The sequence below is a fragment of the Protomyctophum parallelum genome (assembly GCF_964188405.1).
Source record: "Protomyctophum parallelum genome assembly, chromosome: 7".
Lineage (NCBI taxonomy): Eukaryota > Metazoa > Chordata > Actinopteri > Myctophiformes > Myctophidae > Protomyctophum > Protomyctophum parallelum.
In genome coordinates, this window is record NC_139705.1 from 54,409,711 (window position 1) to 54,425,204 (window position 15,494).

A 15,494-nucleotide genomic window follows, 5' to 3' on the forward strand; every position below is an offset into this window, starting at 1 on the left:
AGCAAAAGTATCACAACGGGAACAGAGCACTTTTCCCCCAACCAAGGTTGATGTTTTAGGTTATTAGAGAAAGTCAAAGATGAGTGTTCATTTTTTTCCCTCATTTGCAGGTTTCTTTTGTTTTAGCGATTTTAAAATAGGGTATTTTTTTACAGGTATTTCGAACATGGTCCTAAATGTGTTTTTTATTTATTTTACCAAAAAATATGGCGATTTATTTTTTTGAAGGGCGCTAGCCCCTCCTATATACAGGTTTAATGCTTGTCTTTCCTTAAACAAACATTAAAAATCACACTTTGTTGTACGTCATAAAAGATGTATATATACATTAGTACATACATTAACATATATATATATATATATATATATATATTGACAGACTTCTATAGAGTAACAGACAAGGTTAATACAAACACCTGCAGAAACTCCCACAGCTTTGTGGCCAGATGTAATTTCCTGGGGTCTAGTAGGATTACAGTAAATCACCGTAAAGTTTTGTAAAAAAAAAAAGGGGCATATTTAGCCCCATGTTCGAATGCCCCGCCCCTTCCTGTCAAAAGTAGCTACAATCACTAACGATGCAATGTTCTACATCTTCTAGGACAAGTTCAACATAGACTGTACATCTGGTTTAGAGCGCCGCAGTCTGACGTCACTATCACTAGAGGGCGCCAAGTCCACAGGTTCATGTACTTTTTATTTACATTGTAATCCTCATGGGGGGGGGGGGGGGGGGGGGATTTTAGATCGCCTCATATGAACTGTATTTGAGAAATAAACAAATCATCCCGGCCGCTTCACTCATATGGATATGAAGAATCAACTGACTGAGAGAAAACGCTATTGTTATCATATATGAGTGACTGACTGTTGCAAACGATACAGAGACACCTCCCTGACAATAACGCAGAGACAGCTTGTTTATTTTTGGACCACAACGCTTATAGTAGACGATTTTAAGATCACCCCATGTTATTCTCCATAGAGAAATTACTTCCGTGAACCAGGGGAATGGAGGGGATGAGTGAGTGACGTCAGGACTTTAGAACCAGGGGGAATGGAGGGGATGAGCGAGTGACGTCAGGACTTTAGAACCAGGGGAATGGAGGGGATGAGCGAGTGACGTCAGGACTTTAGAACCAGGGGAATGGAGGGGATGAGCGAGTGACGTCAGGACTTTAGAACCAGGGGAATGGAGGGGATGAGCGAGTGACGTCAGGACTTTAGAACCAGGGGGAATGGAGGGGATGAGCGAGTGACGTCAGGACTTTAGAACCAGGGGAATGGAGGGGATGAGCGAGTGACGTCAGGACTTTAGAACCAGGGGAATGGAGGGGATGAGCGAGTGACGTCAGGACTTTAGAACCAGGGGAATGGAGGGGATGAGCGAGTGACGTCATGAGGACTTTAGAACCAGGGGAATGGAGGGGATGAGCGAGTGACGTCAGGACTTTAGAACCAGGGGAATGGAGGGGATGAGCGAGTGATGTCAGGACTTCGACGCTCTATGTACATCATTGGAATACATAAAACCGCATACGTTTAGGTAGCAAGCTTGCTGAGGGAAGGGATTCTTTTGTAACTTATTTCCTGACCATACAAGGATGAAATGACAAAATAAATGGTATTCCTGAAGTCCTGTTAATTTCCACGTAACATATTTTCCTGCTATTCTTCTAAACCCTTGTATGCATAGTTCAGCAGAGCGTGTGAAAGCCTACGGTGATACTGTCAGACACTATTCCTGACAGCAAATGTAAAAACTCAAAGTGGACAAAAGACTGGATCCACATTATCCTAAAAACAAAACAAGGCTTCAGAATCCACAGAATCTCTGATTCAAAAGGTTTTATATAGCCCGTTGATTCAGGGCGCACGCATGCACGCACACACATGTCAATGGTGCCGAGTATCAGTTAGGGTAACTGTTGCAGTATTTCAATATTAGGGAGACCGTTGAATTTTGGAAAGAGAAACGGATATTTCGATTGTTAGCTGTGGTCAAAATGGTCGCGCCAGGCCATGGAAACTGCATTTAACCCATTCTGAACGGGCACCCATTTTGGTGTTAGCATCATGTTATGCTTTAGCTATTGAAAAATAGCAGATCTACAAGCTCATATCGCGCCACCGAGTGGCTCGATATGAGCTTGTAGGTCTGCTTTTTTTGAAAAATCGAAGAGCGACTGACATTTTTAGAATCTGATCTCAGGTCAGAATGGGTTCATCAGACCAGTGTGTGTCCGGCGGAAACCTCGTATGAATCTGATCTCAGGTCAGAATGGGTTAAATAAAAATGTAAAAACCAAAAAAACTAAACCAAAAAAAAAAAAAACAAGACATTTGAATAAGCTCTGTTATTTTTACAATGAAGAATATCAAAGGATAATTGTATGTGTCATTTCATCTCAACAGATAACGTAACGAAGCCCCCTGTCCTGCCTCTGGCCGCACGTCTGCAACAAAACAAAAAAACATAGAAAACGTAAAGATAGAGTTTGTGTGCAAAAAAAGTTAAAGACTAAAAAATATCTTCTGAAGGAAAACGCTGAAAAACATGAGATTAAAACAGGAAAGAAACGTCGTCTGAAACCAAATATCGTGAGGACGACAAAAATGGGAAAATAAAGTGGATAGTCGTCGTCGTCGTCGTCGTCGAGGCTCACCCGGGTGAAAAAAGATCACAAGCAGGACGAAGCAGAAATACAGAGAGCAAAAGATGCGATCAATGTGAGAAAGACCATGTTGTTGCACGCGATGCGGTCAATGTGAGAAAGACCATGTTGTTGCACGCGATGCCATGTGAACAGTGTGAGAAAGACCATGTTGTTGCACGCGATGCCATGTGAACAGTGTGTGAGAAAGACCATGTTGTTGTACGCGATGCGATCAATGTGAGAAAGACCATGTTGTTGCACGCGATGCCATGTGAACAGTGTGAGAAAGACCATGTTGTTGCACGCGATGCCATGTGAACAGTGTGTGAAAGACCATGTTGTTGCACGCGATGCGGTCAATGTGTGAAAGACCATGTTGTTGCACGCGATGCGATCAATGTGAGAAAGACCATGTTGTTGCACGCGATGCGATCAATGTGAGAAAGACCATGTTGTTGCACGCGATGCGATCAATGTGAGAAAGACCATGTTGTTGCACGCGATGCCATGTGAACAGTGTGTGAGAAAGACCATGTTGTTGCACGCGATGCCATGTGAACAGTGTGTGAGAAAGACCATGTTGTTGCACGCGATGCGATCAATGTGAGAAAGACCATGTTGTTGCACGCGATGCCATGTGAACAGTGTGTGAGAAAGAGCATGTTGTTGCACGTGATGCCATGTGAACAGTGTGTGAGAAAGACCATGTTGTTGCACGCGATGCCATGTGAACAGTGTGTGAGAACAGTCTGTGTGTCTGTCTTAGAGAGAGGAGGAGGAGGAATGGACAGACGGACAGCAAGAGAGAGAGAGAGAGAGAGAGAGAGAGAGAGAGAGAGAGAGGGGGGGGGGGGGGGGTGGGAGACATCCTGATGGCTCGCCGGTCTATCCCTCTCAGGCCATTGGGTGGCGCTGTCGCACCATCGGAGAAAAAAAAACAAAAAATACACTCACGTTTCCACTCATGCACGTGCGCACACACGCACACACGCACACACACACACACACACACACACACACAGTCAGTGCTGGCTGGACAATAATAATAATCGTAAAAAACAAACAAAAAAAATTAATAAAAAAGGATGTGGCAAAAAAAAAAAAAAAGGAAAAACCCAAGAGGACAGTACAGTACAGTACAGTACAGTACAGTACAGTACAGTACAGTACAGTACAGTACAGTACAGTACAGTACAGTACAGTACAGTACAGTACAGTACAGCAGCACGCGGCGATTCAGTCAATTTTGACGGCGGCGTAGATCTTCCTGATGAACATGTAGGCGGCGTAGAACCCGATGGTGCCGGTCAGCAGCCAGAAGGACAGAACCATCAGGGCCGTGTAGCCGAAGTACAGTAGAGACGGGATGAACTCCACGATGTCCAACTGTACAGAGAGAGAGAGACACCCGTTAGCACAGAGACGGGATGAACTCCACTATGTCCAACTGTACAGAGAGAGAGAGAGAGAGAGAGACACCCGTTAGCACAGAGAGGAGATGAACTCCACGATGTCCAACTGTACAGAGAGAGAGAGAGAGAGAGAGAGAGAGAGAGAGAGAGAGAGAGAGAGAGAGAGAGAGAGACACCCGTTAGCACAGAGACGGGATGAACTTCACTATGTCCAACTGTACAGAGAGAGAGAGAGAGAGAGAGAGAGAGAGAGAGAGAGAGAGAGAGACCTTTACAATGTGTGGATGGGACATTCCTGGACTGAGTAACACTGCTAACATGTGGGTTTTGCACCCCCAAAGTTTTTTTACCAAAACTGTCAAATAGCTGGTACTCAACTCCTTTGGTTGAATACCACATCTGACCTCACGGACACCAGACTCATAGTTTAACTCCTGCTTCTTAACGGTGCCGCATTAAGAAGCTCTGTTGTTTCAGCCCTCAGGGCTCCGTACCTTACTGGTTTAAACCGGTTTAACCACAGCTCCGTACCTTGTTGACGAAGTAGAAGACGGCGTAAACCAGAACGTAGAAGGCCGAACCTCCCGACACCAGGAACGTCCTCCACCACCAGCGGTAGTCCTAAAAGGAACACGACAAAAAGATACAGTATTATATCCTAGAATGTAGACGGCACCCGGTGAGCAGTGTGGGTTATAGCGCCCCCATGAGGAGGTGAGCAGTGTGGGTTAGCGCCCCCATGAGGAGGGGAGCAGTATGGGTTAGCGCCCCCATGAGGAGGTGAGCAGTGTGGGTTAGCGCCCCAGCCTGTGTCCTCCATGAGGAGGTGAGCAGTGTGGGTTAGCGCCCCAGCCTGTGTCCTCCATGAGGAGGTGAGCAGTGTGGGTTAGCGCCCCAGCCTGTGTCCTCCATGAGGAGGTGAGCAGTGTGGGTTAGCGCCCCAGCCTGTGTCCTCCATGAGGAGGTGAGCAGTGTGGGTTAGCGCCCCAGCCTGTGTCCTCCATGAGGAGGTGAGCAGTGTGGGTTAGCGCCCCCAGCCTGTGTCCTCCATGAGGAGGTGAGCAGTGTGGGTTAGCGCCCCAGCCTGTGTCCTCCATGAGGAGGTGAGCAGTGTGGGTTAGCGCCCCAGCCTGTGTCCTCCATGAGGAGGTGAGCAGTGTGGGTTAGCGCCCCAGCCTGTGTCCTCCGTGAGGAGGTGAGCAGTGTGGGTTAGCGCCCCCGCCTGTGTCCTCCATGAGGAGGTGAGCAGTGTGGGTTAGCGCCCCAGCCTGTGTCCTCCATGAGGAGGTGAGCAGTGTGGGTTAGCGCCCCAGCCTGTGTCCTCCATGAGGAGGTGAGCAGTGTGGGTTAGCGCCCCAGCCTGTGTCCTCCATGAGGAGGTGAGCAGTGTGGGTTAGCGCCCCAGCCTGTGTCCTCCATGAGGAGGTGAGCAGTGTGGGTTAGCGCCCCAGCCTGTGTCCTCCATGAGGAGGTGAGCAGTGTGGGTTAGCGCCCCAGCCTGTGTCCTCCATGAGGAGGTGAGCAGTGTGGGTTAGCGCCCCAGCCTGTGTCCTACGTGAGGAGGTGAGCAGTGTGGGTTAGCGCCCCAGCCTGTGTCCTCCGTGAGGAGGAAGCCCAACAACCTTCGGCGAGGCCTTTGGGAGGGCCATGCAAGCAGCAAGCGGAACCACAGTACCATGACCCTGCGGAACCATTGCCCACCACTCCTGAATGAACTGTCTGGTGCTGCGACTCTGGTGCAACGCACAGGTCCTCGCTCTGGTGAGAGCAGGAGTGGACCTGGTGAGACGTAGGAGGAGCCCGGACAGGAGACAACCTGTGTAAATGTACCTCCCAGCCCTGGCAGAGTAGTTCTGGAGTAGTTCCAACGGATTGTGTGCCTCTGGTTTTTCCCTAATGGGACTGATTGAGGGTAGCTACTGGGACGTAAGTCGGGACTTGATCACTCCCGGCTGGGTCGCCTGAGTGAGGGGTATGATGTTGCGAGACCCGAAACCCCGTTGACCTCAGGATACATCACTGAGGATACGTCCCAGGTGATGACCTTGGGATACATCACTGAGGATACGTCCCAGGTGATGACCTCAGGATACATCACTGAGGATACGTCCCAGGTGATGACCTTGGGATACATCACTGAGGATACGTCCCAGGTGATGACCTCAGGATACATCACTGAGGATACGTCCCAGGTGATGACCTCAGGATACATCACTGAGGATACGTCCCAGTTGATGACCTCAGGATACATCACTGAGGATACGTCCCAGGTGATGACCTTAGGATACATCACTGAGGATACGTCCCAAGTGATGACCTCAGGATACATCACTGAGGATACGTCCCAGTTGATGACCTCAGGATACATCACTGAGGATACGTCCCAGGTGATGACCTCAGGATACCTCACTGAGGATACGTCCCAAGTGATGACCTCAGGATACATCACTGAGGATACGTCCCAGGTGATGACCTTAGGATACATCACTGAGGATACGTCCCAGGTGATGACCTCAGGATACATCACTGAGGATACGTCCCAGGTGATGACCTTAGGATACATCACTGAGGATACGTCCCAGGTGATGACCTTAGGATACATCACTGAGGATACGTCCCAGGTGATGACCTCAGGATACATCACTGAGGATACGTCCCAGGTGATGACCTTAGGATACATCACTGAGGATACGTCCCAGGTGATGAACTTAGGATACATCACTGAGGATACGTCCCAGGTGATGACCTTGGGATACATCACTAAGTATATACGTCCCAGGTGATGACCTTGGGATACATCACTGAGGATACGTCCCAGGTGATGAACTTAGGATACATCACTGAGGATACGTCCCAGGTGATGACCTTGGGATACATCACTAAGTATATACGTCCCAGGTGATGACCTTGGGATACATCACTGAGGATACGTCCCAGGTGATGACCTTAGGATACATCACTGAGGATACGTCCCAGGTGATGACCTTGGGATACATCACTGAGGATACGTCCCAGGTGATGACCTTGGGATACATCACTGAGGATACGTCCCAGGTGATGACCTTAGGATACATCACTGAGGATACGTCCCAGGTGATGACCTTGGGATACATCACTGAGGATACGTCCCAGGTGATGACCTCAGGATACCTCACTGAGGATACGTCCCAGGTGATGACCTCAGGATACATCACTGAGGATACGTCCCAGGTGATGACCTCAGGATACATCACTGAGGATACGTCCCAGGTGATGACCTCAGGATACCTCACTGAGGATACGTCCCAGGTGATGACCTCAGGATACATCACTGAGGATACGTCCCAGGTGATGACCTTGGGATACATCACTAAGGATACGTCCTAGGTGATGACCTCAGGATACATCACTAAGGATATACGTCCAAGGTGATGACCTCATGATACATCACTGAGGATACATCACAGGTGATGACCTTGGGATACATCACTAAGGATATACGTCCCAGGTGATGACCTTAGGATACATCACTAAGGATATACGTCCCAGGTGATGACCTCAGGATACATCACTGAGGATACGTCCCAGGTGATGACCTCAGGATACATCACTGAGGATACGTCCCAGGTGATGACCTCGGGATACATCACTGATGATACGTCCCAGGTGATGACCTTGGGATACATCACTGAGGATACGTCCCGGGTGATGACCTTGGGATACATCACTGAGGATACGTCCCAGGTGATGACCTTGGGATACATCACTGAGGATACGTCCCAGGTGATGACCTTAGGATACATCACTGAGGATACGTCCCAGGTGATGACCTTGGGATACATCACTGAGGATACGTCCCAGGTGATGACCTTGGGATACATCACTGAGGATACGTCCCAGGTGATGACCTTGGGATACATCACTGAGGATACGTCCCAGGTGATGACCTCAGGATACATCACTGAGGATACGTCCCAGGTGATGACCTCAGGATACATCACTGAGGATACGTCCCAGGTGATGACCTTAGGATACATCACTGAGGATACGTCCCAGGTGATGACCTTGGGATACATCACTGAGGATACGTCCCAGGTGATGACCTTAGGATACATCACTGAGGATACGTCCCAGGTGATGACCTTGGGATACATCACTGAGGATACGTCCCAGGTGATGACCTCAGGATACATCACTGAGGATACGTCCCAGGTGATGACCTCAGGATACATCACTGAGGATACGTCCCAGGTGATGACCTCAGGATACATCACTGAGGATACGTCCCAGGTGATGACCTCAGGATACATCACTGAGGATACGTCCCAGGTGATGACCTCAGGATACATCACTGAGGATACGTCCCAGGTGATGACCTCAGGATACATCACTGAGGATACGTCCCAGGTGATGACCTCAGGATACATCACTGAGGATACGTCCCAGGTGATGACCTTGGGATACATCACTAAGGATACGTCCTAGGTGATGACCTCAGGATACATCACTAAGGATATACGTCCAAGGTGATGACCTCAGGATACATCACTGAGGATACATCACAGGTGATGACCTTGGGATACATCACTAAGGATATACGTCCCAGGTGATGACCTTAGGATACATCACTAAGGATATACGTCCCAGGTGATGACCTTGGGATACATCACTGAGGATACGTCCCAGGTGATGACCTCAGGATACATCACTGAGGATACGTCCCAGGTGATGACCTCAGGAAACATCACTGAGGATACGTCCCAGTTGATGACCTCAGGATACATCACTGAGGATACGTCCCAGGTGATGACCTCAGGATACATCACTGAGGATACGTCCCAGGCGATGACCTCAGGAAACATCACTGAGGATACGTCCCAGGTGATGACCTCAGGATACATCACTGAGGATACGTCCCAGGTGATGACCTCAGGATACATCACTGAGGATACGTCCCAGGTGATGACCTCAGGATACATCACTGAGGATACGTCCCAGGTGATGACCTCAGGATACATCACTGAGGATACGTCCCAGGTGATGACCTCAGGATACATCACTGAGGATACGTCCCAGGTGATGACCTTAGGATACATCACTGAGGATACGTCCCAGGTGATGACCTCAGGATACATCACTGAGGATACGTCCCAGGTGATGACCTCAGGATACATCACTGAGGATACGTCCCAGGTGATGACCTCAGGATACATCACTGAGGATACGTCCCAGGTGATGACCTCAGGATACATCACTGAGGATACGTCCCAGGTGATGACCTCAGGATACATCACTGAGGATACGTCCCAGGTGATGACCTCAGGATACATCACTGAGGATACGTCCCAGGTGATGACCTCAGGATACATCACTGATGATACGTCCCAGGTGATGACCTTGGGATACATCACTAAGGATACGTCCTAGGTGATGACCTCAGGATACATCACTAAGGATATACGTCCAAGGTGATGACCTCAGGATACATCACTGAGGATACATCACAGGTGATGACCTTGGGATACATCACTAAGGATATACGTCCCAGGTGATGACCTTAGGATACATCACTAAGGATATACGTCCCAGGTGATGACCTTGGGATACATCACTGAGGATACGTCCCAGGTGATGACCTCAGGATACATCACTGAGGATACGTCCCAGGTGATGACCTCAGGATACCTCACTGAGGATACGTCCCAGGTGCATCCATGCGATGTTTTTTGTTATATACTGTACCTCTGCACACAGCTGGAAGTAGACCATGGTACTGTATATACTGTATATATACTGTACCTCTGCACACAGCTGGAAGTAGACCATGACGATGCTGATCTGGGAGCAGTATATATACTGTACCTCTGCACACAGCTGGAAGTAGACCATGGTACTGTATATACTGTATATATACTGTACCTCTGCACACAGCTGGAAGTAGACCATGACGATGCTGATCTGGGAGCAGGAGACCACCAGGATGATGAACACCAGGAAGAGGAAACCAAACAGGTAGTAGAACTGGTTCTCCCAGATGGCCTGTTAGAGACAGGCACGCAGCACACACACAGTCACACACAGTTACACACACAGTCACACACACACACACACAGTCACACACAGTCACACACAGTCACACACACACAGTCACACACAGTCACACACACAGTCACACACAGTCACACACACACACAGTCACACACAGTCACACACAGTCACACACAGTCACACACACAGGCACACACAGTCACACACACAGTCACACACAGTCACACACACAGTCACATAGTCACACAGTCACACACACAGTCACATAGTCACACAGTCACACACAGTGACACACAGTCACACACACAGTCACACACACAGTCACAGTCACACACACAGTCACAGTCACACACACAGTCACACACACGCACCAAGCATATTTAGTAAACATCAATGGACAACAGAATCCATCCAACAGCATATCCAGCATATCTGTCTGTATTGATGTGATCATGGTTAACATGCATAACATTGTGATGCAGATCAACTCAACGTATCAGAGCAGGTTGTTGTACTCACACTGAAGATGAAGAACAGCTCAATAAACATGGCACCAAACGGTAAGATCCCCGCCATCAGGATTCTGTGGGAGAGAGACAGTATGTTTGGGTCAGAAAATATCAGTCAAAAAATATCTTTGAAAAAAAAAGTAGCAGCGTCTATCCGGGGACAGAGAAATATGCCTCCGAGACGCAGGACGTACGTAGCGAGTACGTACTGCGTTAGTACTGCATCTCTGTTTGGTTTTCTGCTTATACAACATGACGCCCAGTTTAACCCCTATAGGTTTAACGGGCCGTCATGTCGTAGATCCAGGCGTTGTTGCCTGGTCCAGGAAACAAGGACAGCGCTGGAAGGGGGGTGCGGAGGGTGCTCCAGCACCCCCTGCTGGTGGAGAGGAGAATTGTTGGACATGTCTATCAGAGCGTGCTGAATGCAGAATGCACAGACATGTCTATCAGAGCGTGCTGAATGCAGAATGCACAGACATGTCTGTCAGAGCGTGCTGAATGCAGAATGCACAGACATGTCTGTCAGAGCGTGCTGAATGCAGAATGCACAGACATGTCTATCAGAGCGTGCTGAATGCACAGACATGTCTGTCAGAGCGTGCTGAATGCAGAATGCACAGACATGTCTGTCAGAGCGTGCTGAATGCAGAATGCACAGACATGTCTGTCAGAGCGTGCTGAATGCAGAATGCACAGACATGTCTGTCAGAGCGTGCTGAATGCAGAATGCACAGACATGTCTGTCAGAGCGTGCTGAATGCAGAATGCACAGACATGTCTGTCAGAGCGTGCTGAATGCAGAATGCACAGACATGTCTGTCAGAGCGTGCTGAATGCAGAATGCACAGACATGTCTGTCAGAGCGTGCTGAACGCAGAATGCACAGACATGTCTGTCAGAGCGTGCTGAATGCAGAATGCACAGACATGTCTGTCAGAGCGTGCTGAATGCAGAATGCACAGACATGTCTGTCAGAGCGTGCTGAATGCAGAATGCACAGACATGTCTGTCAGAGCGTGCTGAATGCAGAATGCACAGACATGTCTGTCAGAGCGTGCTGAATGCAGAATGCACAGACATGTCTGTCAGAGCGTGCTGAATGCAGAATGCACAGACATGTCTGTCAGAGCGTGCTGAATGCAGAATGCACAGACATGTCTGTCAGAGCGTGCTGAACGCAGAATGCACAGCGAGTGAGTTGACAGATAGACACAACATGACGAGACAGCAAAAACCTATTGTATAGTTTTACTTTCACCTGCACCAGGTTTAAAGAAACCTAACCCAAACAACAACACAATAAGACTCACATACTGTTATTATGATTAACTCGGTTAACTAGGTCCTAAATAAGTCATTATTAGGCCAATTATACCCGAATAAGACCCAAAAATCTTGTGCGCGGCCTCGCGCATTTCCCTCCCACCCTTCAGCCCCCCCCTGGTATAAATACCTCCCAGCGCCCCTAACGACATGTCTCCTCCAGGTGTAATCAAGAGAGGCGCAACAACGCAAGCGTAACATAACTGCTCCCCAGGGCTCCTTATTGAAAATGAAACCATAGGCGCGTTATATATCGCTGGACGTTTGAAAGGCCCCGATAGCTGCTGAAGAACGGTGTTGTTTTTGGCAGCACATTTCTATTTTAGTTTTAGTCATAGTCTTTGGAATGAAACTTCATTTTAGTCACATTTTAGTCACCTGGAATGTTTTAGTGTCAGTCTAGTTTTATTCGACTAAATTTCATAAGGTTTTAGTCGACTAAATCTGCAGTTACTTTAGTCGACTAAAATGTAATGTAATGACTATTTCTACACTTGCTGAAAATAGCTGATCTACAAGCTCACAACGCGTCGCAGTGCGACACGTTGTGAGCTTGTAGATCGGCTATTTTGAGCATGAAACCAAGTGTAAAATGACTTGTCTTTTACTTATACTGGATCTCTTGTCCACTAGTCCCTTCCTAACATTTTAGTCTAGTTTGTATCTGTTGACGAAATCGTCCGTATATTTAGTCTTAGTTTTAGTCATAATAGCTTAGTTTTCATTTAGTTTCCATTTAGTCAGTGAAAAAAGGTAGTCGACGGGCATTTTTCGCCTTAGTTTTAGTCGACGAAAACAACAGTGGTGAAGAAGAAGAACTCACCCCACAAACTTGTTCATGTACCAGCGCTGCTCGGGGACCTGCCGAGGGATCTGGTTGGTGCGGACGGGGTTGTCGTACGGCTGCTTGCGGAAGCCAAAGTAGTAGCCCAGGTAGACCAGAGGCATGGAGATGCCGAACCACATGCAGAGCAGGGCCAGCATGGTGGTGAAGGGAACCTGGAGGGTAGAACCACCACAGTTAGAACCACCACAGTTAGAACCACCACAGCATGGTGGTGAAGGGAACCTGGGGGGTAGAACCACCACAGTTAGAACCACCACAGCATGGTGGTGAAGGGAACCTGGGGGGTAGAACCACCACAGTTAGAACCACCACAGCATGGTGGTGAAGGGAACCTGGGGGGTAGAACCACCACAGTTAGAACCACCACAGCATGGTGGTGAAGGGAACCTGGGGGGTAGAACCACCACAGTTAGAACCACATGCAGAGCAGGGCCAGCATGGTGGTAAAGGGGACCTGGAGGGGAGAACCACCACAGTTAGAACCACCACATCATGGTGGTGAAGGGAACCTGGAGGGTAGAACCACCACAGTTAGAACCACCACAGCATGGTGGTGAAGGGAACCTGGAGGGTAGAACCACCACAGCATGGTGGTGAAGGGAACCTGGAGGGGAGAACCACCACAGTTAGAACCACCACAGCATGGTGGTGAAGGGAACCTGGAGGGGAGAACCACCACAGTTAGAACCACCACAGCATGGTGGTGAAGGGAACCTGGAGGGTAGAACCACCACAGTTAGAACCACCACAGCATGGTGGTGAAGGGAACCTGGAGGGTAGAACCACCACAGTTAGAACCACATGCAGAGCAGGGCCAGGATGGTGGTGAAGGGAACCTGGAGGGTAGAACCACCACAGCATGGTGATGAAGGGAACCTGGAGGGGAGAACCACCACAGTTAGAACCACCACAGCATGGTGGTGAAGGGGACCTGAAGGGGAGAACCACCACAGTTAGAACCACCACAGCATGGTGGTGAAGGGAACCTGGAGGGTAGAACCACCACAGTTAGAACCACCACAGTTAGAACCACCACAGTTAGAACCACCACAGTTAGAACCACCACAGCATGGTGGTGAAGGGGACCTGGAGGGTAGAACCACCACAGTTAGAACCACCACAGTTAGAACCACCACAGTTAGAACCACCACAGCATGGTGGTGAAGGGGACCTGGAGGGTAGAACCACCACAGTTAGAACCACCACAGCATGGTGGTGAAGGGGACCTGGAGGGTAGAACCACCACAGTTAGAACCACCACAGCATGGTGGTGAAGGGGACCTGGAGGGTAGAACCACCACAGTTAGAACCACCACAGCATGGTGGTGAAGGGACCACCACAGAGTTACAGTCAAAGTGCTCTCCCCAGATGAAACAGTTAAAGTACTGTATCATATCATATCATAATTATGATAAACTCACCGCCCCAGAAGAGTGCTCTCCCCAGATGAAACAGTTAAAGTACTGTATCATATCATATCATAATTATGATAAATTCACCGCCCCAGAAGAGTGCTCTCCCCAGATGAAACAGTTAAAGTATCATCATAATTATGATAAACTCACCGCCCCAGAAGAGTGCTCTCCCCAGATGAAACAGTTAAAGTACTGTATCATATCATATCATAATTATGATAAACTCACCGCCCCAGAAGAGTGCTCTCCCCAGATGAAACAGTTGAGGATGAAGCAGATCCCAAACACCACAGCAGGATATAACGTTGCTGTCTGCAGGAGGAAACGGAGACAACACGTTATACAGGGGTTTGACCCAGGGACCACCACTATTGACCCAGGGACCACCACTATTGACCCAGGGACCACCACTATTGACCCAGGGACCACCACTATTGACCCAGGGACCACCACTATTGACCCAGGGACCACCATCCTGACTAAGAGCAACCTGGGGACCACCACTATTGACCCAGGGACCACCATCCTGACTAAGAGCAGCCTGGGGACCACCACTATTGACCCAGGGACCCCCACTATTGACCCAGGGACCCCCATCCTGACTAAGAGCAGCCTGGGGACCACCACTATTGACCCAGGGACCCCCATCCTCACTAAGAGCAACCTGGGGACCACCACTATTGACCCAGGGACCACCACTATTGACCCAGGGACCCCCATCCTGACTAAGAGCAACCTGGGGACCACCACTATTGACCCAGGGACCACCACTATTGACCCAGGGACCACCATCCTGACTAAGAGCAACCTGGGGACCACCACTATTGACCCAGGGACCACCATCCTGACTAAGAGCAACCTGGGGACCACCACTATTGACCTGGGGACCACCATCCTGACTAAGAGCAACCTGGGGACCACCACTATTGACCCAGGGACCACCATCCTGACTAAGAGCAACCTGGGGACCACCACTATTGACCCAGGGACCACCATCCTGACTAAGAGCAGCCTGGGGACCACCACTATTGACCCAGGGACCACCATCCTGACTAAGAGCAGCCTGGGGACCACCACTATTGACCTGGGGACCACCATCCTGACTAAGAGCAGCCTGGGGACCACCACTATTGACCCAGGGACCACCACTATTGACCCAGGGACCCCCATCCTGACTAAGAGCAACCTGGGGACCACCACTATTGACCCAGGGACCACCATCCTGACTAAGAGCAACCTGGGGACCACCACTATTGACCCAGGGACCACCACCCTGACTAAGAGCAGCCTGGGGACCACC

The 15,494-nt window shown here is 49.3% G+C and overlaps 1 protein-coding gene across 1 annotated transcript in view; it reads right to left on the minus strand.

The window, feature by feature from the left end:
• Nucleotides 1–3,762: 3,762 nt before the first annotated feature.
• tm9sf4 (transmembrane 9 superfamily protein member 4) overlaps nt 3,763–15,494 on the minus strand; it is a gene marked incomplete at its 5' end in the record, with an annotated part of 64,086 nt that continues 52,354 nt past the window's right edge. The window contains 6 exons of the mRNA XM_083770238.1: nt 3,763–4,043; nt 4,601–4,690; nt 9,968–10,087; nt 10,616–10,679; nt 12,755–12,930; nt 14,423–14,506. Coding sequence (XP_083626364.1) covers nt 3,894–4,043; nt 4,601–4,690; nt 9,968–10,087; nt 10,616–10,679; nt 12,755–12,930; nt 14,423–14,506 — 684 coding nt within the window. The 3' untranslated portion in view covers nt 3,763–3,893. The remainder of the gene's footprint in view (nt 4,044–4,600; nt 4,691–9,967; nt 10,088–10,615; nt 10,680–12,754; nt 12,931–14,422; nt 14,507–15,494) is intronic.